This window comes from Micromys minutus (assembly GCF_963924665.1).
Source record: "Micromys minutus genome assembly, chromosome: 24".
Lineage (NCBI taxonomy): Eukaryota > Metazoa > Chordata > Mammalia > Rodentia > Muridae > Micromys > Micromys minutus.
The window spans coordinates 42,758,701-42,786,579 of NC_137959.1; the positions used below are offsets into that span (position 1 = coordinate 42,758,701).

The 27,879-nt window shown below is 49.2% G+C and overlaps 2 protein-coding genes across 2 annotated transcripts; one reads left to right on the forward strand and one right to left on the reverse strand.

Annotated features, from left to right (window-relative positions):
* Positions 1-10,056: 10,056 nt before the first annotated feature.
* EMC8 (ER membrane protein complex subunit 8) lies at positions 10,057-19,795 on the reverse strand. Its single transcript, XM_080936881.1, has 5 exons — positions 19,474-19,795; positions 13,059-13,135; positions 11,301-11,370; positions 10,762-10,856; positions 10,057-10,476 (listed from the first exon to the last, which is right to left on the reverse strand). The coding sequence occupies exons 1-5, from the start codon at positions 19,693-19,695 to the stop codon at positions 10,317-10,319; spliced, it is 624 nt and encodes a 207-aa protein (XP_080793007.1). The 5' UTR covers positions 19,696-19,795; the 3' UTR covers positions 10,057-10,316.
* Positions 19,796-19,934: 139 nt separating this feature from the next.
* On the forward strand, positions 19,935-25,943 carry COX4I1 (cytochrome c oxidase subunit 4I1; the record flags this gene model as incomplete). Its single annotated transcript, XM_080937022.1, is given in 7 exon segments — positions 19,935-19,962; positions 19,965-19,994; positions 19,997-20,042; positions 21,029-21,102; positions 24,300-24,467; positions 24,875-25,006; positions 25,717-25,943. Coding segments are annotated over 7 exon segments (615 nt in total). The 3' UTR covers positions 25,854-25,943.
* Between the last annotated feature and the right edge of the window lie 1,936 nt (positions 25,944-27,879).

The following is a 27,879-nucleotide window of genomic DNA, read 5'->3' on the forward strand; positions in this document are numbered from 1 at the left end:
CCCCATTGGCTGAGGGCAGAACCCCAGGCCTTGGGCCTGTAGTATACTGCAGGTCAGACAATCATGCTCTCTTGGTCTCAACTGTACTGCCCCTAACCTGAAGAGCCCAGCTGGGGGACCACACACCCCTTCGGGGGCCATGGCCAGGTCAGATGTGGTCGTGGCTTGCTCTGGGCACAAGTTTATGGGTCTTACAAGACTGGGTGGATTATATAGTCCTAGATGGGATTGATCACTGACAAACAAGCTGGGGCCCTTACTACCAAAGCCACTCAAACACTGCCTATAAATCATCATTCTCTCTCTCTCTCTCTCTCTCTCTCTCTCTCTCTCTCTCTCTCTCTGTAGTATTGGATGGAGTTTATTCAAGGTATATGGAGGGCAGTTAGGGTAGTAAAGGCAGAGAGAGGGGAGAGAGAGAGAGAGAGAGAGAGAGAGAGAGAGAGAGAGAAGAGGAGGTCAGCCATGAGTACATGGAGAGAGGGGTGAGGGGAATAGGAGGGTGGGGGGAAGGGGTGACAGAACAAAGCAGGAGCAAGAAGGAAAGTGCAAGAGCTTTCTCTCTTTCTCCCTCCCCATCCATCCATCCATCCATCCATCCATCCATCCATCCATCCATCTACCTACTTACCTATCTATCTTTCTTTTTTTCTAAGATAGGATTTCTCTGTATAGCTCTGGGTGTCCTGAAACTTGCTGTGTAGACTAGGCTGGCCTCGAACTCAGAGATCTGCTTGCCTCTGCTTCCCAAGCACTGGGATCAAGGGTGTATGACATCACCACCTGGCCCTAATAATTCTGCTGAAATTTTTTTTTTTTCTTTTCTTGAAACAGTAGTCTCATCTTGTCTTCTAGGCTAGGCTGACCTGACTGAACTCATGGCAATCCTCCTGTTTCAGCCTCCTGAGAACTAGGATGACAGATTGGGCCCATCACACACACCTTAAAATACATTTAAAAAGGATGCAAACAAATCACAGAGCTGTCAGAAACAGAAAGTGCAAGAAAGAAGTCAGTGCCCTACCCTGGCAAGCCAGCCAGGACCCCTGGAGCAATGGGCTGCAGAAATGGCAGGTGTTCCTCTGCTGTGACATGCCTGGGTGTTTAGATTCTGTGCTCACACATCATGGTATCTAGGGAATGCCTAACTCCATTGCCCCTTCTCAGCGGGATGGATGCCGGTGGTCTATCCTTGGGGACAGGTTAGGCCTTCGAAGACTGTTCAAATTACTGCATAGTGGCCTCTCTGGGATGACGTGTAGCCATTTCTGCCAGTGTATGAGGAAGACCCCTTGACCTTGGTTCCTCCTCTCAGTCCTCTGTGGGAGGGTACCCACCTCAGTGGGTAGAGATGGAAGGCTCTGGCTGGTGAGTCCAGTGTGCCTGGGAGAGGGTGATGGAACCTATGAGAGATACTGGCTAACAGTAGCCTATGAGGCAGCAGCAATCTTGGCTGAACTGTCTGGGGATGTTAAGGCCTTGCTGCGGCTGCAGACCCTCGAGAGACAGAAAAGAGTATATTATTAGCCAGTGCCGTGTTCAGCGAGGGACTCTTGCTCCCCCACCCAAGTCACTCCCAGGAGAGACAAGGTGCTAGGGCTGTGATGGATAGACAGTCTTCTCTCTAGGATCTTGTTAGAAGTAAGTACTTAAAGGATGCTGAGCAGGGATGTTGGACAGGAAGCTGGGCAAAAAGCTGGCAGAGATGCTAGATAGGCGGCTGGGTAGGAAGCTGGATAGGGATGCTGGGCAGGCATGCTGCAGGAAGCCTGGGGAGGAAGGAGGCAGGGATACTGTGTGTGGATGTTAGACAAAACTGATCAGGGTGCTTGGCAGGGGATGCTAGGCAAGATGTTGAGTAGAACAGGAAGTGTGTGAACCTAGTAGGTACTGAAGAAGAGGGTGGAGTAAACTCCTAGCCCCAGAGTTTTCTATGGCCCAGTGATGAGGAAAATCTGTGATCAGGTTACTTCTCTCATGGTTCCCTGGGAATATCTTTCCCTTCCTAGGTGTTTTCTTGGTGGAGCCTGTGTGCACAGAACCCATGCTTGCTAGATGTGGGCTAGCGGGGGCCCTGGGTACTCTGGACTAAACGTATAACATGAGACATGTTGGTTGAGACCCTGAGGCCCACTCATCACTAGCTCTGCCTACCCTCCAGTAGTGGCCCCAGGGGAAGGAAAGAAGGTGGTAGTTCAAGGAAGGAAGGGTTTCTGACTTCCTCTTCACTGTCCCTGTCACAGCTCTGAAGGAGTGGACATTCCCTGCTGCCTGGGGTGGGTGGGTGGGAACCCCATCTAGACTCCTCTCTGCTGGAGCCTCCCTTTGCTCTGAGCCTCCAGGGTACCTCTCACCATTACTTCTATCTAACCTGCCTAGCCACAGTCCTTCCTGTGTTGCTGTAGCAGGGTTCTCTGCTTGCCCTCGTGGTGAGCCCAGGAAGGCTGTGATGGGAAAGGAAGAGCACAGAAGTGGGGAACCTCACTCATCGAGAGACTTGCCTGGCATGTGCTAGGCTTTGAGCTCAAACCCCAGCATGAAAACCAAACCAAACCCTGGAGAATGTTAGCCCAGATCAGACACTGCAAATGGGCAATCTGAGAGGCCAGCTTGGAACACCGAGACATTCCAGGGACAGGGCAGCCATTAGCAGGGCTCCTGGGTGACTTCCACAGGGATGCTAAGATGGGGCATAAGGTTCTCAGGAAGCAGCCGTGCTGAGATGCTGTTAATGGCCTGAACTTCTGAGTTCTGCCCTGCCCTTTGCCCCTGCTCATCAGGTTTCCTAAAGTGCACATAAAACACACAGAGCCCCTTTCTCCATTCAGCTCATGATGCCGGAACACAGTGACTGTAACCTTCCTGATACAAGTGATCAGAGCATCTCAAGGCACAGGGCCCTAGCCTGCTGCTTTGAAAATGCCTGCAGAGCAGATATTTCTGAGCAGAGCTTGGCACCCTAGGCAGCTGCTCACCAGTGGGCACCCAAATGGCTCTAAGCCGTTCAGGGGATGATGCCAACCCCAAGAACAGGAGACACTGCAGGGTCTAGGTCCAAGCTCTGGGAGAGACAAGTTATGGACAGGTGTTAGACACTCACGGTAAATGTGGACTCTAGGGGCCTTTAGGAGCCCCCAGGGGCTGTCTGAGCAGCAGTGATGAACCCCTCAGCTGTGACTTTCAATCCAGAGGCTGGTGTTGAGGACACATATCCAGAGCCCTACACCCTGGTGTGGGACAACTAGCTCTGAGGTGATGAGTGTGGGTATATCAGATGTACACCTCAGTTCTGATGTGGCCCATGGTCCAGGTACTGGGACATCATTTCCTGTTTAAGAATTACCTTGTTTTCTATTTGTTCCTGCTTGGGGACACCAATGACACATATTTGTATACCTGCTAGCTGTTGGGTGCCTTTTGAAAAATGCCTACTTAGTTTGAGACACTTGACTCAGTAATTTTTATATGTATAGATGAGTACACTAGATGAATTCCTTTTGTTATTTTAAAAAGATTTATTTATTTATTTATTGTATGTGGGTACACTGTTGCTGTCTTCAGACACACCAGAAGAGGGTATCAGATCCCATTGCAGATGGTTGTGAGCCACCATGTGGTTGCTGGGATTTGAACTCAGGACCTCTGGAAGAGTAGTCAATGCTCTTAACCACTGAGCTATCTCTACAACTTCCTCTTTTATTCCTTTTTAGAAATGTGTTTCATTTTCATTTCCATTTTATGTGTATGTTTAGTGTTTTTGTTATTCTTCTATTGCCATGACAAAACACTGTGGTCAAAGCTGACTCTAAAAGAAAGTATTTAAATGGGGCTCACAGTTGCAGAGGGTTAGGGTCCATGACCATCATGGCTGCAGGCAGGCAGACACAGTTCTGGGAGTTAACATCTTTTGAAAGACTATTCCCAGTGACACATGTCCTTCAACAAAGCCACACCCCCTAATCTTTCCCAAACAGCTCCACCAACTGGGGCCGAAGAATTCAATTATAAGAGCCTATGGGGGCCATTCTCATTTGAACTAACACAGGCCTTTTGCTTGCTTTTGTGTCTTTTTATCACGCTCATGCCTGGGGCCAGAAGACAGATCTTACAGAACTGGAGTTACAATTGTGAACATCCACATGAGTGCTGGAAGCTGAAGCCTGGTCATTTGCAAGAGCAACTGGGGCTCTTACCTGCCGATATATCTTCCTTAGTCATTCCCCACTGTATTTATCTTTATTGAGACAGGTTTTCTCTATATAGCCCTGGCTGTCCTGGAACTCACAGAAATCAACCTGCCTCTGCCTCCAGAGTGCTGGGATTAGGGTGTATGCACCACCACACATGGCTTTTATTTATTTTAAGATGTGTGCATGTGGGCTGCAGAGATGGCTCAGTGGTTAAGAGCACTGATTGCTCTTCCAGAGGTCCTGAGTTCAAATCCCAGCAACTTCACAGTGGCCCACAATCATCTGTAATGAGATCTGATGCCCTCTTCTGGTGTATCTGAAGACAGCTACAGTGTACTTACCATAAATAAATATTTAAAAAGGAAGATAAGTACTTAAAAAGATGTGTGCAGGTGCAAGCATGAATTCATGCCCTTCAGAGGTCAGAAAATGGTGTTGGATCTCTGGAGCTGGACTTACATTGTGAGCCATCTAACGAGTGCTGGGAAGCTAACTCAGGTCATGTTCTTAACTGCTTGCCCGACTCTCCAACCCTCTACCTTATTTTTTTTGAGACAGGGTCTCTTCCCTGATTCAGACAGGCTGGCCAGCGAGCTCTAGGGACATAACCAGTGTTGATGTTGTGGCTGCTTGTGGCTCTGTCTGGCCTTTCTCTGGGTCCTGGGATCTGAGCTCTGATCCTCATGGCTGCACAACTCATAACCCTTTTCACCGTCTCCCAGCCTTGCTTCCTGCATGCCAACCTCCTAACTGTCCTGTCTATGAACATGTTTAAAAATTTTCATGTAGTACAATGGATGACTTCTGTATGCACCGTTTAAAAATCCATGCCACCTTTGAGGTCACAATCCCTGGAGTGTTACCCAGAAGCAGTATTTTTCCTCTTGCTTGTTTTTACTTTTGTTTATTGTTTTGAGACAAGGTCCTGTGGTCTATTTTGGCCCTGAATTTTAGCAAGGCTGACCCCATAACCCTCCTGCCTCTTCCTGTTAGCACTCCAGGGGAGGGCCCCTCTTGGAACCATACTATTTACTTTAATATTTAGATAAAGAATGCCTCGGGCATGCCTGCACTCAGCATTTGGTCAGAGGCAGAACGTCTAGGCCAGTTTGCACCACAGGGAGACAATACACCAAACAACTCAGGCTGCTGAAAACCCTGGCTTGGGGTCTGAATGGCTACAGATCACTACCTGCTACTACAGTTCTTCACTGCAGGCACCCTCAGACAGGCATCACGCTGGTCATCTCTGCTTGCAAGGTGGCTGCAGCTCAGATCACTCATTAGTGAAGGGGACAGCAAGAGGGAAGTGCAGGTACACACATACACTCAAAATGGGGTACCTGTCTGTTCCTAATTTCCTATATTGATTTCATAATAAAGGGCACCAAGTGCAGAGAAAGGGTTTTCTGTAGCACAGGGTACCAAACATGGGTCTCACACATGCCAAGCAACACTGAGTCTGTCTCCAGTAGAGACACCACCAGCTCAAGCCTTGTCCTCCATCACTTACTGTTGTGTGAATCTAAGAAGTCACTGCCACAGGCTGGGCGGCCTTGGTTGCGCTGTCTGTCTGTAAATGGAAACACCAGGCGAAGGGATGGACGCAGAAGGATGAGGTGGCTGTGGCAGCTTTTCAATGTCTTATTCACTTACCCTTTTGATATTGTTGTCTATGGCCTGGTGCCCTCAAATGCATCTGACCAGCAACACATTCTAGTCATTACTCCACTGTGACCATGTTCTCTGCTGTGCATATCCCTGCCGGTGGGTGTCAGAGGAGTATGGACAGGAACATGCTCTGGGCCATAGTAGTCAGTGGGGCTCACCCAACTCTTCTGGACTACCCAGTGTGGTGTGGGGCTGTTGGCACCAGTTGGCAGGTTCTAAGCTATCTCCCTAAGGGAGCAAAGCCTGTTGGGAAACTTATGAGGGTCCAAGATTGCATCCAATTCAGAAATGCCCAGATCCCTCCCAGGGGCAAGTAACAGAGAACCTGGTAGTGTGGCTGTTCCTGAGGCTGGACATTGCTGACTCCCCTCTCCTGGTTGCTCCTACAGGCAGGGATTTTGCCCATGGGATATTACAAGTATTCAGAAGTATAATTCATTAGGCATACGATGGTGTCTGGAATTTTCTCAGCCAGCACTAAACACTGCATGCTATTTCACTTTGCAAGATGGCACAAACTTGAGCCAAAGTTCACCTCTAATTAAGGGACAGGTCTTGACTGTGCTGGTGTCACCTGCTTGAAAAGCAGAGGTAACAGAGAAGGCAGATCCCTGACTGTTCTGCAGTGCCCTAGATCTGACTCCAGAGCCAGCACTTCAGATTCTAGATTGCAGCCTTTCAGAAACCTGCAAGGAGCAGCTCTGGGGCGGCGGATCGTCAGGGATGGAAGGTCTCAGAAACAGCTGTGAAGGATGACACAGGTCTTACTGAGGATATCACAGGCACAGTGGCAGCTAATTTGAAAATGAAGTATTTACAGGGCTGAGGATGGGTATCATGGGGTAGTACGCTCATGGAACATATATGAATGAGGCCCTAGTTCAATCTCCAGCACTACAAACCCTCCCTGCAAACACACTCATCCCAACAGATACTCACCCACCACCACTCATACACCACAGATACTTTCACCCCCTCCCCTGCAGCTTACTTTCATGCCCTCACCTTTGAGCTGGCAGGACACCTTCTATGGAGCTTCCCGCCTAACCTGAGATACAGGTCTCATACAAAGTGGAAAGTACCATACAGAAACAGTAGGTTTCTCCGGACATTAAAAATAAGCTTCTAGAATAAATGTTAACTATACAAAGGATTTAAAAGTAACATTTATTTATTAACCATGTGTCACAGTGCATGTGTGGAGGTCAGAGGACAACCTGTACACTTCTAACATGTGGGTCTTAAGGTGCCTTTTTCTGCTGAGCCATCTTGCTGGCCATACAAAGACTTTCCCAGGACTTCCAAGCTGTTTTCTAGATCATGGGCACTGGACACACATGGTTAGGTTGGTCACCATCCCACACACCTCTAAGATAGCAAAGTCAGCTTTTCCTCAGCAGTTCACCGCTCTGATGAGGCTGCTGCCTGCTTTACCGTATTAGTGTCCCTTGGTATTATTTCCTGTTGCTTTGAGACAGGTCCTCGTTTTAGCCTCAGGCTGGCCTCAACTTGTGGCAATTCTACTGTCTCAGCCTGAGTACTAGAATTAGATTAAAGGCAAGAACCACCATGCCTGGCTTAGTATCCTTAATTCTTAAAGGCAATCCTTTTTGTTTTTAAATCTTGAATCACTTATTCTTTGTGTATGGTGTTTTCCTACACGTATGTCCATGCACCCCATGTGCCTGGTGCTGGTGAAGGTCAGAAGAGGGCATTGCATCTCCTCAAACATGGAATTTCAGGTAGGTGAGCTACCACATTGGTATTGAACCTGGGACCTCTCCAAGAGCAAGCTCTCTCAACCACTGAGCCATCTCTCTAGCCTCCATCTTAAAGGTAATTCTAGAAGTAAAAAGCTCCTTTAATCCCAGCAGCCAGGAGGCAGAAGTAGGTGGATCTTTGAGTTCAAAGCCAGCCTGGTCTACACACCAAGTTCTAGGCTAGCCAAGGCTACATTGTAAAACTGTCTCATAAAACAAAACAAATATAACAAAGAAACAAACAAAAACCAAAATCAAGTGGGAAATTCATTAAAAAAAGTTTTAAACTGATTACAAACTCCTACAAGAGGCTCCGGTTCAATACAAACACTGCACATTTAAAGCAGGATGGGCAGGTCTCTCTTCATTATTGCTTTGTGACAGGACCTTCAAAATCTTTCCTAGTTTCTTTGGAATGTTTAGAAAAGTTTATGTCTTAGTTTGCCCTACACGTGTACTTTTTAATGGTATCCTACTTTAGTTTCTGTTGTGCTAAAACACCAACCAGAAGCAACTTGGTTATGGTGTAATAGAGATGTTTGTGTGTCATTAACAAAGGGTCAGTTGTCTGATTGTAGCTGTTCTTGATCATCAGCTTGATTATGCTACTTGGAATCACCATATTAGTTATATGGAGTTAAGTAACTACGTCTGCTGCTGGGCACACCTGGGAGAGATTTTTCTTGATGTATCTGAGCTGGAAAAACCCAGCTTGAGTCTGGCCACACCTGTTGGCAGCCCATACAGAGAGTGTGAAGGGAGCTTTTGCTCACTGCCTGCTCACACTTGCACACTGTGAAGTCCATCCCTTCAATGCCATTAGAGTCCACTTTGTGATTCCAGCACATACCTATGGCCAGCTGAGACAGTCAGCCTTGAGGGCGGAGGAGGAACATCTTGGACTATCCAATGGGAGACAGCTGTTATTGAAAGATCTGGACTACAGCCTGTGACTAATGCCATTTTACACACATATTTCCCCCACTGTCAGTTCTGAGAACCCTAATACATTTGCTAGTTTTTGTCAACTGCACATAAACTAGTTACCTGGGTAGAGGGACTACCTACTGAGAAACTGCTGCCCTTCGAGTGTGGGCCCAAGTTATGGGGTGAACAGTAAGCAGCTCCATGGCCTCTGCTTCAGTTCCTGCCTCCAGCTTCCTCCCCTTTGATCTGAGTTATAAGGTGACATAACCATTTCCTCCACAAATTAGTTTGGGTGCTTTATCAGAGCAACAGAAACCTAACCAGGACAGAGGGTAGGTGCTGTAAGAGGTTAAAATGCCCACCAGAGGGTGGGTAGTTTCTCCTGGGTGAGACCCTGGGTTCTGCTCCCAGGAATGCTGTCCATTAGGACCACTTGCTAGCCACGTTGTAAAGGAATAGCTGAACACAAGACAGGAGATCAAAGCTAGGTAAGAGTGCTTGTTTGGACAAGAGTCAGTGTTTTCAAACAGATTCTCACTCTAGTCTGAGTCAGCCTCAAACTCATTATGAAGACCTGGACTCACACTTGTGATTCCTCTATGCCAGGTCTCAGGCAGGGGCCATCTGGCCTGGGCAGACAGTACTGTAAGTTACTGCCCAGCCCTAGCTACATCTTGACACTTCCCATCTCAAAAATAAAAATAAACAAGGCAGCGCTGGGGCTGAGGGTGAGGAAGAGTGGGGATTGGTGCCTCACACCTTCCTTTGTTCAGACACAGAGGAAGCCAGTTTAGAAGGTTCAGGGGCGTTGGGAGGGGTGATCTTGATGTACTTAAAAAGGCTGAGAGATCATTGCACATCCAAGGCCAGGCTCCTCCACAGAGTGAACACCATGCCACTCAGGACCATAAAGGGATATTCTTAACCAGACAAAACTAAACACTTCCCCCAAATAACAACAAAAGCCAGCCAACAAACAAAAAAGGAGAGAAACCACACTAAGGCGACCTTCACTTAGTAAGAACATGGGGAACCATGGGGAATGCTGTTAGCAGTTTCATGCGACCCAAGAAAAGGCACCGTTCCTTCTATAAAACATTCACAAAGGACAACATACAATGTATCAAAAAGCCTGCATACTATTTCCTAAGATGGTCAAGAACACTTGGCCAAAAGATCCAAGCTGACAAGCACACTGCTTGGGACATCGTGGGGCTTTAGGCCTTTCCCCTCCTTATACAAAGCAGCTCTCACTTTGGGAACGTTTATGGGCTCACCTTCTCCTGGGATCTTTGCTCTCACCACAGCGCTGTGTTCATCATACAGTGAGGTTTCTCAGGTGGCCTAATTTCACTGTGTAGCCTGTGGAGCAGTGCAGCTCCGAGCCCTGCAGGCAACGTGGCCGATCAGATGATGCTCCAGCATGTCAGGACGCCTGGAGCTAAGTATAGACCCCCACACTCACCAGAGTAAAGACTGAACTATACATCCTCTCAGGATTATAAAAGGCTAGAACTGTTTAATAGGAATGACCTGGGACAAGCAGAAAGAGCTTTGATGGGCAGGATTGGGCAGTACAGGACTAAGAATCCAAAGCCTAGGCAGCCCACAGCTCTCCAAAGCCCTGCCCCGAAGGATGCCGACGGCCCTCCCTTCCAAGGCACACATCACAGACTTGCAGCTTCCCATCGGGCTAACCCACTATTCCTCTAAATTTAAAAATATGCTTTCATCTTCTCTGTAGTGGAGTCTCAGTCGTGGTCCTTGTCTAGCACAGGTGCAGAACTGCTTTGTTGATCTCAGGGTTTGTCCAGTCGCTCCGAATGTCATCCAGGTGGTTATCAAAATCCACGAGTGTTTCATAGGAGCGGCTGTCCAGGAGTGAAGCTGAGATCCTCTGTGCCTCCGGCCAATCTTCACAGTAGTCACTGCAAGACAGACAGGGAAGTCAGCTTCATGCTTACTGAGACCACCCAGGCTGCGAAGGACAGAGCAGTTGCTGGGAGACACAGGAACATGGACCTGTCTGAATAGACAGGTCCCTCCAAACAGGACTCTGAAGAACCTAAAGGACATGGCTGAAGCATCCATGCCATCAGAAAGCAAACACTGGAGGAGCATGGTGCCCGTGTGTACGGAGACCATGGCACACCATCCAGACCCCGCACTACACAAAAGCCCGTGCCTGCCCAGGTGGAGGCGGCTGCACTCACTGGTGTGGGTCTCGGCACCGCCACCTGTTCTCATGTTGCTCGTACACGTGGATCGTGGGTGCTGCGCAGTCCATCGTAAACTTGGCGTTGTCCACCTGAGGAGGAGGGGGTCGTAACAGGTGTGAGTATAGTGCCCAGAAGAACAGTGCCAGCCTGGGCTCCCATGTGAGCAGCGCCAGCAGCACAGGTATACCCATACCAAAGAACTCTGTGAGGCTCTTCCCATCTTTCCAGAAAAGCTGAGCAGAGTGCCCTAACCTGACCCCTCCTCCCGTCACCCCTAGACCGAGTACTCGAACTATGCAATGTTGCCCTACTCCCGAAGCCCAGGCTACACTGGTATTTACTGAGCTACCACCAGGGTTTTGGGTTCAGTGAGTCTGGAGAGCAAGCCAGGACTGCTGGAGGTGAGAGCCCTGTCCCAATGTCATGCTGGCAGCAGTAGTCACTTGCCCACCACCATGACTAACACTTAAGGCCTGGAGCTGGGGCAGGCCTAGGAGGGAAGCTCACACAGCACGACGGCGGGCGAGACTCACCATGATGAGTGCAGCATCACTGAAGCCCTCTGCGATCCTGGAGGCCACCTTCTCTGCCACCTGGTTTGGGCTGTAGAGAAGGACCTGTGAGCGCTACAATACTTTATCTGAGCCTAACAGCCTGTCAGTTCAGTTCAGCACCTGAATCAGTAAGTGAAATGGAGCTGACTGTTGGTGAGTACTGGCTTCAGTGAGATGACTTAGAGCATCTTCTGAAGGGAAAAGCGTCCTGCAGTGTGGCCTAGGGCAGCAGGTGACCTGCTGGGCTGTGGACTGTATTGGAAGTTGAGTATGCACTCTCCTCATGCCTGCTTCAAGTGGCTTATCCACAGCAACGACACAGGAGGTCCAGGGCCCTAACAAATGAATCCTCTTTTTAAATCAAACCACTTTTTAGGACTCTAAGCCATTTTACATTTCCCATGCTGTGAGCTTTCAATTTGGTGCCACCATGTTTGACCAATGCCATTGGCACCTCAAACTGACAAAGCTTCTCCAGCCATGCTGCTGGGGAGAGGTCTGCGACTTCTGCGGCGATAGCCTGCCTCCTCCTACAGGGCCCTCACAGCGACTGAGGGGCCCACTTGGCTCAGTAGTTAGTCATCCACAGCCACCTCCACAGCAGGTTTTGTGCAGGGAGGACAAAAACTCGTCAAGGACCAGAGGGCACAGAGAACAAGAGATGGCAGCAGAACCAGGGACCTGCGCACAGGGCTTTCACAGGTGTGGGGAGTCCCAGAGGTGCCCTGACTGACTCAATGAGACAGCACAGCTCTTGATTACCCCCAAGCCCCAGTGACAAGAGTGGGGCAGCTCCAGCTCTCTGTTCATTTCTAGAAGAGCCTGTGGGCCATCCTACCGCCCAGACCACATGAGCACACTGGGGTCTGCTGGCTCCATCTAACCACACAAGAAACCCCAGTACTTACGGTATGGGTATTTTCCAGCTGTCCCCTGGCTTCTAGCTGGCTGCAGCCAAAGGAAGCCTCTGGAGGACAGCAGAGGGCATGGAAGAGGGACATCAGTACGACTGATCGGGGCCTCCCTTCCCTGACGTGGGACCTATCAGGCTGGCTGCTGGCCATGTCCTGTGGCCAAAGGATGTTGCTCCTCTGGAGGTGGCCTTCTTTATCAGCTCTTCCTCGCTGGCCCTGGAGGGCTAAGGGATGGAGGCTGCTGTCACTGGCTTGGTCCCTGTACACAGCTCCTGAATTCCATCCATGGCCCACCCCTTTAGGAATAGCCCACCTATTAGCTCCTGAAGCCACCCTGACAGAAGATATCCTTGGCTAGATTCATGGGCCCCAGATTGAAGCAGACATAAACTTAGCTTGCTCAAGAAGGAGCAGAGGTGGGGGCATCATTGGCACAGGAACCTAGAGCCAATTCAGGTACCAAAGACCACACTTTCACCATAGGCCCCATCCTAAGAGCTCCAAACCCCAAACCACTTTAACTCACTAGAGTTACTTGGCCCTCTACACCTTCTAGTTTGGGAGTGAGAGGCAGCAGGCTAGTGGACACAGGCAGACCTGGTGGCTGCTCTTCCTCTTTTTGAGCTCTCTCTCTGCACAGCAGAGGAGCCGTGGACAAAACCCTGGCAAATCATCTGGTCCATCACCTGCACACCCGAGAAAGCAGGGGGTGGGAGGTGGCGACTTGCGCAGGCTTTGCCGAATGAAGCCTATAGAAGGTCAAGATCACCTCAGTGGTGGCTCTGTGGCTTCTAACCCTCCACCCACAGAGTGCAACCCATACCTGGCATCCTTCACACGCTCATTAGCTTGGTAATAGCCGGCGATCACATAACTGTTATCTTTGCACCACGAGTCAATCTGAGGACAGAAATGGAAAAAGAACCTCAGTACCGGGTCTGTAAACTAAACCCCTCCCCGCAGTCCTTACATCCAAAGTCCTTCCTCTGACTACAAAGATGTGAGAACTCAAGCATTCAGGGTCCAGAGAGTCCTCCCACAGCAGCACTGTTGGATGGATCTGAGGGAAGCCATCCTGATCCACTCCTTAGTTAATGCACACTGCACACTGGAGCTTTCCACAGTGACACTGCTGTCTCAAACACACTGAGCACACTTACACTATCTTAGATACACAGCAAGTTAGAAATCCCTTATTTGGGGGCTGGAGAGATGCTCAGTGGTTAAGAGCACTGATTGCTCTTCCAGAGGTCTTGAGTTCAAATCCCAGCAACCACATGGTGGCTCACAACCATCTGAAATGGGATCTGATGCTCTCTTATATAAGTGTACTTATATAGACTAAATAAATAAATCTTTAAAAAAAAAAAAGAAGTGCCTTATTTAAAGTTAACCTCTCAAGTAAGGAAAACTAATGCTCAGAGAGGCTCTGAGTATGCATAGTTGCAGGACCTCCATCTTGTCTGAAGTCTTTGATATGGGCTTTAACATTCTTAGCAACTTGTGATGCCTGTCAGGGTTGGAGTACTGTAAACAGGCACGTGGGGTAGGTGCAAACGGCACCCATGTCTTTGCAGTGCAGCACGCTTACTGTCCTGTGGGGGAAATAGGAGCAACGTCAGACTTTCATAATTTCAATGCTCTGTGGCTTATCACATCCGATCTAGCTTTCTGCAGGTCTCACGCCTGCCTGTGGCAGACATACACAAAAATAAAGTAAATTTTAAAGCCAAAACCCAAAACCCCAACAATGCAAGTTGGACATGGTAGCATTTATCTGTGGCTTTAATATTTAGATCTTTCTGCAAAAAGATCTTAAGTTTGTGGCCAGAAGTCCATGGACACCACAGTGTGGGTACCTGAGCTACACACAAGACTACTGTCCTCTTTCTGGAGACAGGGTTTCTCTGTGCAACCCTAGATGTCCTGGAACTCACTCTATAGACCAGGCTGACCTTGAACTTTGAGATATGCCTGTCTCTGGCTCCTGGGATTAAAGGTATATGCTGGCACCATTGCCAGGTCCAAGAAAATAGTCTTAAAAACAAAAACACAAAAATGCCTGTGTTTAAAACCTGATTTCCCCCAGATGCTGGTTCAGACCCTAGTCTCCTTCATGACTAAAAACAGACATTAAGTCAGGTCTTAGGGTCCCTGGCACATGTGGACTAGAATACTTCCAAATTCCTGAGAACTCAAGAGTTACCATATTGGGACAAAACCAGGGCTCACTGAACCAGCTAAAAATGCTGGTCATCTACCCAAAAGATTAGAGTTACATCCCCAAATATTTATAATGGCTCCACTGCACAAATCCCTGCAAAGCTAGTCACGTGTTGCCATCTTCTCTTAAGGGAACAGGTGCTAGAAATGTCCCTACCTAGAAGTTTCTCTCCCTTCCCCAAACTTATCCCCATACAGCATTTATAGAGTGAGGGCCTTACTCTATAAATTTTGGGTTTAGCCCCTTCTCAAAGCCAACCTTGTCTTTGCTGCAGGTGGCCCTACCTCTGGCCAGCTCCCTTCTCTCAGTGACTATTTCCCACTTACTGTTCTTGACACAAGGCCCTCAAATACACTGGCATAAAACGTTAATTCCTTATCTCACAGGTGGGTAGTCTACCATGGGACTGGAGCTGGTTCCTGCCAGTTCTGGGCACCCCCTTTCTAGCCTGACCTACTTCTGTCTCCACACCTTGCTCACTGACTTGTTTAAGGAGTCCCATGCTTACTCTGGTCCTACACAGAGAATCAAGGACAATCTCTCTGCCCGTGAATATCTTTTAAGTCTGTGCAGCTGACCACAGCTATGCTGTAATTATTGTTGGGGCACAACACATTTTACACCCCAATAGCACAGCATCAGCCTTCAGTGAACAGTCTAATCTGGCTCTTTAGCCACAAGGTCCAGGACTCATCTCTGCCTCAAACATATACAATACCACCTTGGACTTGTTCTCTGAGCACAACCATGAGGCTGACTCCTGTGACAAATGCAACGCATGCTTCATTCTCTGTGTCTGCTGAGGATGAGTTCCTATGTGAAAATTCCAGGCACCCAACCAAATTCCAGGAGAGGACATAATGCTGTGACCTGGAACTTTCAGAACTCTGTGGGGAAGCATAAAGTAAACCAGGCCAAAAAGCTCTGGCTTGGCTCTAGGAACTGCAAAGAATTTTCACTGTGTGTATGTCTGTGTCTCCCACCTAACTCATGGAAGCTTAGCACCCGTGCAATGCCTATCCATCAACCAGGGACCAGACTCCTCCTGCATACTCAGAGGCAGGGAAACATTTTAAGAATAGGGAAAAGGGCTGGAGAGATGACTTAGTTGTTAAGAGCACTGGATATTTTCGTAGAGTACCCACATTGTGGCTCACGACTATGTAATTCTAAGATTTGACATTCTGGCTTCCATAAGCAACACACACACACGCACACACACTCACACACTCTCTCCACAGATACATATGAAGGGAAATACCCATACACATGAAATACATTTTTAAAGGTTTATTTTTTTATTATGTGTATGTCTATGTACAGGACCGCAGATACCTGTGGAGGTCAAAGGTGTCAGATTCCTTAAAACTGGAGTCACAAACTGTTGAGTCACCTGACACAGGTGCTGGGAATTGAAGGTGGTCTACTGAATAGTAGCAAGTGCTCTTAACCATGGAGCCATCTCTCTAGCCCCTAAATAATTCACAAAACAAACCAACCAGGTGGCCTCTGGAGAGTGAAGTATTAGGATGGGGATAGACTTTGGACAAGCATAGAGGCCTCAGAATCCAGAGGGAAGCCCAACAGTCTCATGAAAAGCTGGGTAGCCTGGAGTAGTGGCACAGTCACGTAACCTGCCCCCCCCCCAAGTGGGCCAAGATAAAGCACAACCCTTAAGCTGACCTCTGCTAATGTCCACCTTCCAAGCATGGCTAACTGAAAACCCAGGCTCCCACCATGAAGTTTATTAAGAACAGCATAGGAATAGCATATAGCTGTCCAGGACCACAGGGAGGTAAGTGAAGCCCAGGTACACACCAGTCTCCTCAGCCACATCTTTATCTTCACAGGGGAAGGACAAAGCTCTTGGCTGGGTGTGAACCTGCCCCCTCTGCTCAATGTTCTCTATGCTATTCTGAGCCAGTCACAGTGGAGAGCTGTTGAGGGGACAGGGCCAACCCTTTGGTTCCTGCTAAGATTGCACAGATGGCCCCTCTTGGCAAGCCTGCTGACATTGTATTTAAGTACTACCATCCTTCTTAGGTGACTCCATAATAACCACCAACCAGGCAAGGAAGAACCACACCATTCCCAACCCTTCATAACCACCAAGCGGTCAAACCTCCTGTTTGCAGCAAGCAAGCCTTGGCTTCAGGGAGCTACTTCTCAGGCCTGCCCTGACTTTTCCTTGGAAGAGAAGCTGGGGGTAGGGTGGGGTGGGGGCACTGATGAGAGGGAAGGGGCTGCATGCTGAGGGACACCAGCTGTGGAGCATGGAGTGGAGACAGCAGGAAGAACACTGGCCTGAAACTATGCCATGTAAGATAGTCATCTGAGCAGACTGCAGAGAAAGACAGACGGGCTTAGAGAAACAGGGCTATGCTAATTTCCCTACCAACCCTTTTATGGGTTTTTGCTATTAGGAGTAATTCCTTCACTGCCTACGTCAAAGGGCTTGAGTACTAATAGGCACAAGTACTTAAACAGATGAAAAGCACCCGGAAATGCAAGGATTTTTGTCTAATGGAAAATGATAATAGAAATCCCTTCAAAGGAGTCTCATGCTGCCCTTTGGCAGAGCACACATCAAGAAGTGGCTGGCTCGTCTTTACCACATCCAACCACCATTCCAGGGAGCAGTGGGAGCCACCAGGATGGGGCCTCACTGAAGTAACTACGTGGGTTCTGCCTGCTGCTGTTCTACAGCCTGCGTTTTGACAGCTGCAGGCTCTAAACTCTACCTCTTCCTGGCCTTCATCATGCAAGGTTTCCTAAGTAAACAGCACAAACTGAAGAAACTTGAGTGCCATGGGGGATGGTTAGACAGCCCAGGAGAGTAGTGGAGGGCATTCAGGGCAGAGAACACTTGCAGGAGGGAACAGTACTAGGAACTTTGTGTGTTTAGGAAGGGACACAGTGGTGGGTAAGAAGCATGAAGAGACAGGGAGCAGCAGGCATATTGACTGCTCCAAGGGACTTTGCTGCTCCCATGGGCATGGGGTCATATCCTGGGGACAGTTAAACCACCAGTTCAGAGAAGCAATGTCAGATCCCAGTCCTTCAAGGGGAGCATGCAACCTGCTGCAGAGGGCGGCTCATCTGAGACTAGATGCTGGCAGGCGATGAAGGGATAGATTCAACAGGAGCCTGAGGGAGACAGCCACAGGCATCAGAATTCATCACAATTGAGCCCAGGCCTGAGAACTATTAAACTGACAGCATTGGAGGAGTGGTCACCGAGTCCGGGACAGTCGGACTGCCTCAGACATGAAAGCTCCAAGGCAGGTAGGTCATGGGGCCTGGGATGCCCTGACCATCCTAATCCTCTGGCTCTGATGAGCCAATATCTTTTAAGGGAAAACTTTTTTGTTTGTTTGTTTTTACCTTGTTTTGTTTTTCAAGGCAGGGTGTTGTTATATGTAGTGTTGACTGTCCTGGAACTAGCCCTGTAGATCAGGTTGGCTTCGAACTTTAAGAACTTAAAGACCACTTCACCTGGCCCTTGTTTTACTTTTAATTTGGATCTACAGGTTGGTATGGGCATGTGAGTGCAGTGCCCACAGAAGCCGTAAGAGGGAGCCTGGAGACAGAGTTACTGGCGGTTGTAGGTGCTGACCTAGTTTAGGACTGTTCCTCTACAAGAGCAACCAGTGCTCCAACCACTGAGCCATCTCTCCAGCTCCTCCATTAGCTGGTGCTTGTGCTCTTCTGTACGGAGCTTGTCAGACCACTAGAAATGCAAGTCTAACTGAGCCCTGGGTTCAACACACCAGTCATGCTCAGGGGAGAACGAACCTGAGAACCCTGACCTACTATTGAAGGCAGGGCCCAGTCAGGTGGAACCCTCCAGATGCAGCCACCTGCAACTCCCTTGCTAACAGAACAATTAAGACAGTGGCCAGAACCATGCATAAGAATTCTCAGAGATACTTCAGGCACTAAAAGCACACTTCTTCAGGAACCAAGTATCACCCCAAATCTTCCTCCTGCTCAGAAAGAATCTTAAAGAAACAAGACAATTTGCCTAAAGGTACTAGCAGTCTTCGGGGAAATTTCATTTGGTGTTTTAATGTAAATTAAGTAATGGACGTGCAAGGCGTGGTAATGCACACCTTTAGTCCTTGCTCTCAGGAGATGGAGGCCAGCCTAGTCTACAGAGTCCCAGACTAGCCAAGCCCACTAAAGCAAAACACTGTCTCCTCCGAAAAACAAAAGAAAGAGATAGGTCTGTAATCCCAGGTCACAGGAACCTAGAGCAGCAAGTGTTGGTAGTCAGGGGCTAGCAGGGTGCTACATTGAAAGCAAGTTTCTGATCCAATGCCATCATTTTAGTGGGGGAGGGGAGACAAGATTAACATTTCCTCCCCAGCCAGCTCAGGCTTTACCATTAGAGATGCGAAGGAAGCTGTTTAGAGATTGGGTTGTTACCGGTCTGGGAAGCTCTTTACTCTGACACTGGAAGCAGGACTGATTTGTATCTCCGGTGCGTCAGAACACCCGAAAGAGCTCCCAAGAGATAGCACCTAGCTCTATCAGTCCAGGCCTTTATACAGGCAAACCCCACAAAGTTATAATTCTGGGTCCTGCAATCAGCGAGTTTGATGACAAAAGCAGAAATACCAGTCGGTATCATAATCTTGTAAAAACAACAAGTTTTACAATAGTCTTCAGTATCTGGGAGGAAAAAGTCAAGTGGGCCGACAAAATATAGCCTGGAAGACTAGAGATTTACATGCTATAGGCATTTCTTTTTTTCTTTGTGGACTCACAAGCACATTATGCTTAAACTTTAAACGTTACCCATCCCAGGTCTCACAATGTAGACCAGGCAGGCCTTGAACTCTGATCCGCTTGCCTCCCTATCCTGAGTGCTGGTTTTAAGAAACACTCAGTTTCTTGACAATTTTACAAAACCTCGAGAGTTAGCTACACTGCCTAACCGAGAGCAGACGCTCCTCCCTCGAAGGGCGCCTGACTTTGCCCAGCCCAGAACCCCGCCATAGCCCGAGCTTACTAGGGTGAGCGCCACCTCCAGCATGGGTGTCAGAGCCAGCGTGCCGTGGAAGAGCGGGATGCAGTCCACGAAAAGAGTGTGGCTGCCCGAGCCCGGAGGATGCTCCTTGCGTGGCCTCTGCCTCTCGGCCACCAGAAGCCCGTTGACAGCGCAGTGCGGGTACTTGGCGCCGTGTAGCACCATCTTGCAGTAGGCCTGGGTGGTCAGCTTCACGCCGGGCATGCTGAGCCTAGCTGGCCGCGTCGCGACCAACGCACCACGGCACAAAACACGACCCCGCTGCACGCTGACAGGAGCTCCCACCGCCAGCTGCAGCCTCCCGCCTCAGCCCGCCCGCTCGCCGGAAAGCGTAGTTGCTAGCGTCTGCCAGAAAGCAGCGCGGCCCGCCCGGCCTTTCGCGACAGTTGCCGCACTGCGATCTGAATTTGACGGGCGTAGGCGGGGCTTCCTCGATTCCCGCGATGCCTCGCGGCACCATCTTGCTTTTCCGGCGCGGGCCCCGCTCTTCCGGTCGCGAGCACCCGGGGTGTAGAGGGCGGTCGCGGCGGTCGCCTGGGCAGCAGTGGCAGGTGACGGCCTTTGACAGCGGGTGAGGGCGGCGGGGCCGGGGGCCGAGGACCTTGAGCGCCGGGGCGAGCGCCGTGCCCCCAGACGTCCTCGGAACCGGGACTTGAGAAGCTTCGTGACCTTGGGGCGCCCGCTTCCCGGGCGGGTCTGTTGTCTTGGGTCCTCACTTGCCGTTCGGCTCCAGCCTGCCCCACATCGGGCGTTCCAGCTTCGCCAGGCCGGAGGGACAGCGAGCTGAGCCCTGACGTCACGCTACGGTTTCTGCCGCCCCGGGCGTTTTTTTTTTTTTCCGGGCTCAGACGTTCGCTTTCGGGGTTCGAATCCTAGGGGTTGTGCTAAAGTGAGGCGTGGAGCTCGGGTCGCTGGGGCGGGTGATAGGGTCATCCAGGTCGCCTGCGGGCCGCAGAGACGGGAAGCGGGCCAGGGCCTGGACGGCCTCCTCCGCTTGTCCTTCGCAGTCTCTGCGCAAGTCGGTTTTTAAAATAAAACCTAGTCGCAGGCGGTGCTCCCACCGCCATAGCAAGAAACAGCTTGTGGGGGCACCCGTGCCATACTGAGTTCTAGCAGTTTCAGTCATTTTGTCTTCCTAGTTAATTTTTAAGAAGCGTTTATTTTTTATTTTATTTTTTAGTAAGTGGCCAAAGCCATGTATATTACAGCTCTTGGTTTGATACCAGAAAGCTCAGTAAATGCATACTAAGTAGAAGAACCTCATCCTGTACTACTTCATGCCTTTGCATCAGTAATAAAAACCCGATCCTGTGTGCATGCTTCTAGCCTGTAATGCCAGCTGGTAGGCGATAGAGGAAGATACGGTACAAGCTTTCAGGCTAGCCTGTGCCTTAATAAGCTGATATGATCATAACAAAAAAGCATTTAACATTGGGGAAATAAGTTGCATTTACTTCCTCAATGTTCTGTGGCAAAAAGACTTCCACTAAAAGGTGTTTTTTCTCATTGTTAGAGATATACTTCTTTTGTCTTTCAGAATGTTGGCTACCAGGGTACTTAGCCTTATTGGCAAGAGAGCCATTTCTACTTCGGTGTGCCTTCGAGCACATGGTAAGTGGGACTCTTACTTCCTTTCCTTTCCTTTTCTGTTTTCTTTGGTTTCTCATCCCAGGGTTTCTCTGTGTAGTTCTAGCTGTCTTGAAACTTGAGACATAATGTGCCTCTGCCTCCCATGTTCTGGGATTAAAGATGTGCCCCACCGTGCCTGGCTGAGGACATTAAGGCTAACCTAATGCTGTTTTGCCCTTATGTATAAGATCCTGTACAGGCCTTTTACAAAGATGCCTGTCAGCTTGACCTTGCAGGGATTTTAGGGACGAAAATTTGTCTGCCTGAAGGAGCACAAATAAAGCCGATCAGTCTGGATCTTGGCTTACTCTATCTTCCTCTTTTCTAGTTTCTTCCCTCCTTCCCTCCTTCCTCTTTTCTGGTCTCACTGTGTAGCTTTGACTGGCTTTGAACTTGAAAGGTTCCTGACTGCCCCCTGAATGCTGTGGCTAACGGCACAGTACCACACCTGTAAAGTTTTCTCCCTTCTGTCTGTCTCCATATCTTACTTTAATCTTTTCCTTCCATAAAACTCTGTAATTGTATTAAGCCCTCCTGTTGTCATCCCAGAAGCAAAGGAAGCAAAGGGTGGTTGGTGGGCTTGAGTCTGAGCTGTGTGGATTTTATTTCAGTCATGGACTAGCCCCTGGTGTCTTAAGGATCTGCCTTCTCAGCTGAAATGCACGGACGCACAAGGTTTTGGTTCTGAGCCTGGCATATCACCACTTTAGCTTGGCACTTATGAAACATGTTTTTCATACCCATGTTAGACACTGGGAGTGAGATAATGTGTGAGGTGGACCTTCCACAGAGCATGCAGTACAGATGGGCTGGCTACAGGAAGCCCCAGAGGTGGGTGGGGTAGCCTGGCTCGCACTCTGGAGGGTTTCTAGAAGAAAGGTTCTGCTGCTGAAGGGTGAGCAGTGTGAGGCGTGAGGCTTAGGTTGTAGATGAGGAGTTTGGAGAACAAGGTTTGTCCGTCTAGAGACCCAGACACTAGCATGCATTCTTCCTGCAGCAGTGGCCCTCCACAGTGGTGCTCAGTGAGGCCGTCCTGCAGTGGTGCTGCTGTGTCCTGTTGCTCTCCCTGGGCACCATAGGTGCAGGCTGGGTCAGTAAGTGTTATGGAAGGGTGTTTGGGTAAGGAAAACCCTCTTATTCACCAACATGAAAGACATGCTCCATCTCCAAGCACAGACATCTGTGACAAGACCAATTTTCAGTCTGGCTTGACTGTCTTTTTTTTTTTTAAATTAGTCTCCTCCGTGGACATCCATGCTTACAGTATTAGGGCACTTTGGGACTCCACTGGGCACTGCCATCAGTTGAAATATTCATGTTTGGCCTGACTGAGAAAGGATCTGAACCCTAACATCTGACCAGCCGGGCAGCACTCACCTTGAGTGGGAACAGAAGGGACAGAAGTGATCTTTTGAATGCAGTCTTAGCTCTGCTTTGCCCTTCTATTATTTTGTAAATTTTCTCCAAAGACTCAGGTTTACTAAGGCATGAAGGGCTACAGAGAACCCCTGATGTCTAAGGCCTGGCATATGCCCCTGTAGGGAGGGAAGGTTTCTACAGTGGGTATGTCAGCTCCATTCACCCACAGCCTTTAGGCCCAAACAGGGCTGAGGAGCAAGGATGGTTTCATAGGAATTGCCTTCAGGCTTGGCATGGCCCCCAGAGGTCAGTGTCTTTCTATGTTTCTCATGTTTGGGGGAAGGGTGATGCCAGTCCTTGTCTAATGAGGTCACTCACTGAAGTGAGGTCACCTTCTTGCCACACTTGGGCACTTGGACACCGTGGAGCCTGGTCCTGCACAGGTGGCAGCGGCTACGAGGAAGCCGATTGGGCTCTGCACCTCTGTCCTTTTGAAAGGATTGTTTGACCTTTGCTTTCCTTTGATCCCAGGATAAGCACACAGCTCTGAAATGTACCTAGAAAATAACTTAACCACTTTTGATCTAGAATATAGCGTTTTATGGCTGTTGTGCTCTGAGACCATGAGAGTTTATGGCAGTCTGATAGCTGAGCTGTAAGTCACACAGCACGTTGGCTCACTGAAGTCACTTGTTACTTTTAGTGTAGCCGCTGGTATGTGCCATCATCATCATAGTTGATTGATTCTGAAACATTCTCACCCTGATTTACATCTATTTCAATAGCCTGTAATCCAAGTGTTTTAAGCCTAGAGAAATAGGGTGAGGAGGTGTCTGCTGAACTTGGTAGGAATGTTCAGTGGCTTTCATTCTTTTTCTGATCATTGTCTCCTAGTTTTAAGACAACGTTTCTGTGGTTGTTCAGTTAAGTCTTGAGATCCTCCTGCTTCAGCCTGCTAAGTGCTTGGGTTCCATGTATGCTATCATGCTTGGCTTTAGGGGATGCTAAGAGTTAAAATGGGAAAGTAATTCTGGCTGTTTGGTTCAGATTCTGTTGGGGTGAGGTTGAACAGAATGGAGATTCACTGGCCATTTGTGTACAAAAATAAAAGTGTGGAAGGACCACAGCACTGCTTAGGGCATAGTCTGTTGTGTGCCAACATGGGTCTGAGCTTATAGGACCTGCATTTCTGCAAAGCTTTGTCCTATGGACAGCCTTGATTGCATCCCCAGGGTTTTCTGTTGCTTAAAGCTCTCTACTTGTCCCAGCCTGAGCTTTGTCCTGGTGAGTCCCGAGTGATGTGCAGGTGCTTGCTCATTGTGATGGTGCCACCGTGGAGCAGTCAGAGCTTCCCCTCAGGCCTTGCTCCTTTCACACACTGCTCACTTTGGGCTAACTTGACTTTTTTCAGTGTTTTAAGTGGGAAATATCTGAAGGGAAGCAGAACCGGTCTGCAGTGGGTCTGCTTATTGAACGCAGCATTCTTCCCATGGAGTCTTGAGGGCTACCTTTTGCTTATGTCCAGAGTTGTTAGCCTTAGTGAACAGTAGGTCCTGGGTAAGTCCTTAACTAATGAGTGGTGGCTTACTGTATGAGGTTGCTGGGGGTCACATTGACCTATCAGTTCTCTGCGACAGCCACCCTTCCCTTTTTGAGTTTTATGTTCTGATTATGAGGCTCTGTGGCTGGGTCTTCATTTGTTCCAACCCTGGTCCTACTTTTGGTGACTGTAAACCCTAGGGTTTGCTTAGGCCAGGGGCTTTCCCTTCTGCCTAGACTCCTATCCACACTGGTTTTCAGATTTATCCAATGTGTTTTAGGGAGTGTTGTGAAGAGTGAAGACTATGCTCTCCCTGCTTACGTTGATCGGCGTGACTACCCCTTGCCTGATGTGGCCCATGTCAAGATGCTGTCTGCAAGCCAGAAGGCCCTGAAGGAGAAGGAGAAGGCCGACTGGAGCAGCCTTTCCAGGGATGAGAAAATCCAATGTGGGTATCAGAGGGTGTGCACAAAAACTCTGTAGCATGTGGAGGTGGCTCTAGATCAGATCTCCCAACTGAGCTGGGTATCTCTATTCCATACTGCTGGCTTAGCCCTTAGGAACTGGCATGGAGATTAGCTTCTCAGTACACACAATGGGTGTGCCTTTGCCAAAAGATCAGCTAAATGTCATGTGTGTGGAAGCAATGTGGAAGAGCCATGTGACCTCACATCCAGAGGTCTTTGCTCACAGTCATCTCTGCATTTTCTCCCTCCCTGTGTGCTGGTGTGTGAGTGCAGATCTGTGCACAGTTGTGTGTTCTGGCCTTGCCTATGCAGTCTCAGGGATAGGTTTCTTCAGGGAGGGGGCTGAGTCCTCTGTACATGTTCTTTACCCTGCATGTGTCTTGTTCAGTATACCGCATCCAGTTTAACGAGAGCTTCGCTGAGATGAACAGGGGAACCAATGAGTGGAAGACAGTTGTGGGCTTGGCCATGTTCTTCATTGGCTTTACTGCGCTTGTTCTGATTTGGGAGAAGAGCTATGGTAAGTGGAGAGAGTGAGATGAGGCCCAGGACAGCTGTAGCTGTTGGTACTGTTGGGGTCTCACATGGCCTCCAAGCCCAGGGTGGATAAACACACTGTAATCATGAGAACAGTTAGGAGCTAGAGCGTGCCATTTGCGTGGCCAGCTGTCCTTATGGCAGAGTAAGATAGGTTCGATTTGTATAGCATACCATGTCCTTTAGCCCTGGGTCTGCTTAATTAAGTCACATGTCCACAGAGGACTGCATAGTGTGAGCTAGGAGACCCATTGGCTGCATGGCTGGCTGTTCCCGAGCATCTGGAGTCTGGGGTGTTAGGCCTTTTCCATACTGTTAGGACACTGTTGAGCTTGCCTGCTCCCTGACATGCATCCTCTCTGGGTCAGGTGGTGTTGCATCCTGAGCAGGCCCTTCCCTCCTGAGTGTGGCTGCATATTACTGTGTCAGCCCTCTGAGTGGCACCCCTAGCTGTGTGCCTGGCTGCCCTGTGCAGTCTGCCACTGACAGCTTAGTACTGAGGACTTTCCTGCTGACCTTCCACAGGCAAGGAAAGTTCTGAGAGGAGTTACTAGTGCCCTGCATTAAGCCTGTGTGAGAAGGGTTGAGGGGCAGGTGGCTTTGCTCATGTCTGGGGAGAATCTGAGCCATGGAAGGCTTGGACTGTACCGTCCCAGCAGGGCAGCCTTCCTCACAAGTTGTTCTGTACCACAGTGTATGGCCCCATCCCTCATACCTTTGATCGTGACTGGGTGGCCATGCAGACCAAGCGGATGCTGGACATGAAGGTCAACCCCATTCAGGGCTTCTCTGCCAAGTGGGACTACGACAAGAATGAATGGAAGAAGTAAGCCTGCTGCTTCCCAGCTCTCTCCCTCCCTCGGCACACTGGAAACTGCTGTGCCCAACGGTCCATGTTAATAAATGACCAGTTTACGTGGTGCCTGTGTGGTTCGTTCTTAGGCAGTCATTGAATGAAGAAGGTCTTGTCTGCTGAGATGCTAGGTTTCTCTCTCATGGTGGAAGTGAGGGATTTAAGGTTTTTGCTGGTTGCGTTATTATCGTGACAGTATGATGGGTAAGTACATTTGAGTAGGGGACTTGCATTTTAACTTGTTGAGGAAGAGTTTATAAAATTCAACCTGTCAGGCAGTGGTGACTCCCAGCACTCAGGGGCCAGGGCAGAGGCAGACAGATCTCTTGAGTTCTAGGACAGCCAGGGCTGTAATAGGGAAACCCTGTTTTGAAAAACAAAAATTGAAACTAGACAGACTACTATGGTGGTTTGGGAGATTGTAGGTTGTGACTTATTTATTTTGAACATACTACTTTTTTTGGTAATTTTTTAAAGCACTTTTGTTTAGCATTTTTTCTGAAAATGAATTAACAGAAATGCAGACAGTTTGCACAGGTGAAGGGAAGGAATGACTGACTTGGACTGGGAGTCGGAAACCACAGGGCTGGCCTTCAGGTGCAGGCAGTGCCGCCGGATCCCAGCCTTTCCTCCAGGCTCTCCAGGCTCTTTCTGTAGATCCCAGCCAGGGCCACAGGCTTGTGCGAGGCCCTTACCTAGAGCATCCTGAGCGGGTACGGAAGGGTGGGAAGCCCGAGATGCTCCAAACCCCAGGGTCTTCCACCAAAGGGCTCAGTGACCAGTACCAAGTGACACGTGCTATTGTTGTCAGTTGTAACATTTTACATGGTCTAAAATCCTTTTGGTGTAGTAGCCTACAGACATTGCCCTGAGCTACTTCTGAAACTATCTCTTGAAATTGTCACCATTTTGCCCCCCCCTTTTATTTTTGTATTTTTGTTACATAAATTCAAGTCCCAGTGGTGGTTGTGGTTTTCAGTGGAGGACTTAAGTCATAGGTTAAAGTGTCATTTCCCTGTGGGACCGGTGCTCACGGCTGACGGTTCTCTCAGGTCTTCCTCCTGTGTCAGCTGGACCTTCCCTAGGTTTGCAGCTCCTGTCAGAGCCACTGAAAGACATGGAACTTTACTTTGCTTGTGGACCTAGACCAGAGTCAAACCTGAAATCTACCCTGGGCGCATTGCTTCCATTAAGCAGTTATAGGATGTGGGAGCCCCTGGGTACCACCCTCATCCTATGGAAACTGATGGGAAATGTACTTTATTTCCAAGTTAATGCTGGCCGGGGACTCATGGTAATCCTCCGATAGTAGCACCCCAAGTGTTATCATCCAGGTATGCACCACCACACCCAGCTCTACCACACTCGGTTTGACTGCAGTGTATTTAGTCTGAATGCTACTTACCATCAGCCGATGGCTATGCACCTGTGCTTTCTCAGCATTCCTGTGCATCCCCGTGTGGCGTCTTTGTTTCTGGTCACGTTGCACTTCGATTTGCTTTCCAACTGGGTGCCACTTTTCATTACCACCAGCATCTGTGAAGTGGCCACTGCTGAGCACAGGCAAGGAGTCGTGCTCCACTAGGCCTGGGCTGGTGGGGACCTCCTGTGAGGCTTTCTGAGGACTTGGGTGGAGGAGTCCTGGATCCCACACCATGTCTAAAGTCTTCTCCAAAGGGAAGGGTCTTAAGTATCCACCACTTCTCGGGCAATATAGGGTTTGAACCTGGGGCCTCACACACAGGCAAGCGTTGGGCTACTGAGCTACGGCTCCAGGCTTTGTGCTTGTTCTTTTAAAAAATGATGTCAGAGCCAGGGAAATGGATCAGTGGTTAGCCATGTGTTCTCTTTCAGAGGACCTGAGTTTGGTTCCCAGCACCCATGTCAGATGGCTCAAAGTTGCTGTAACTCCAGCTCCCAGGGATCTGATGCTGTCTTCTGCTGGCTCTTGGACTCCCAGACTGGTGCCCCCATAAACACAGAATTTAAAAATAAATCTTTTG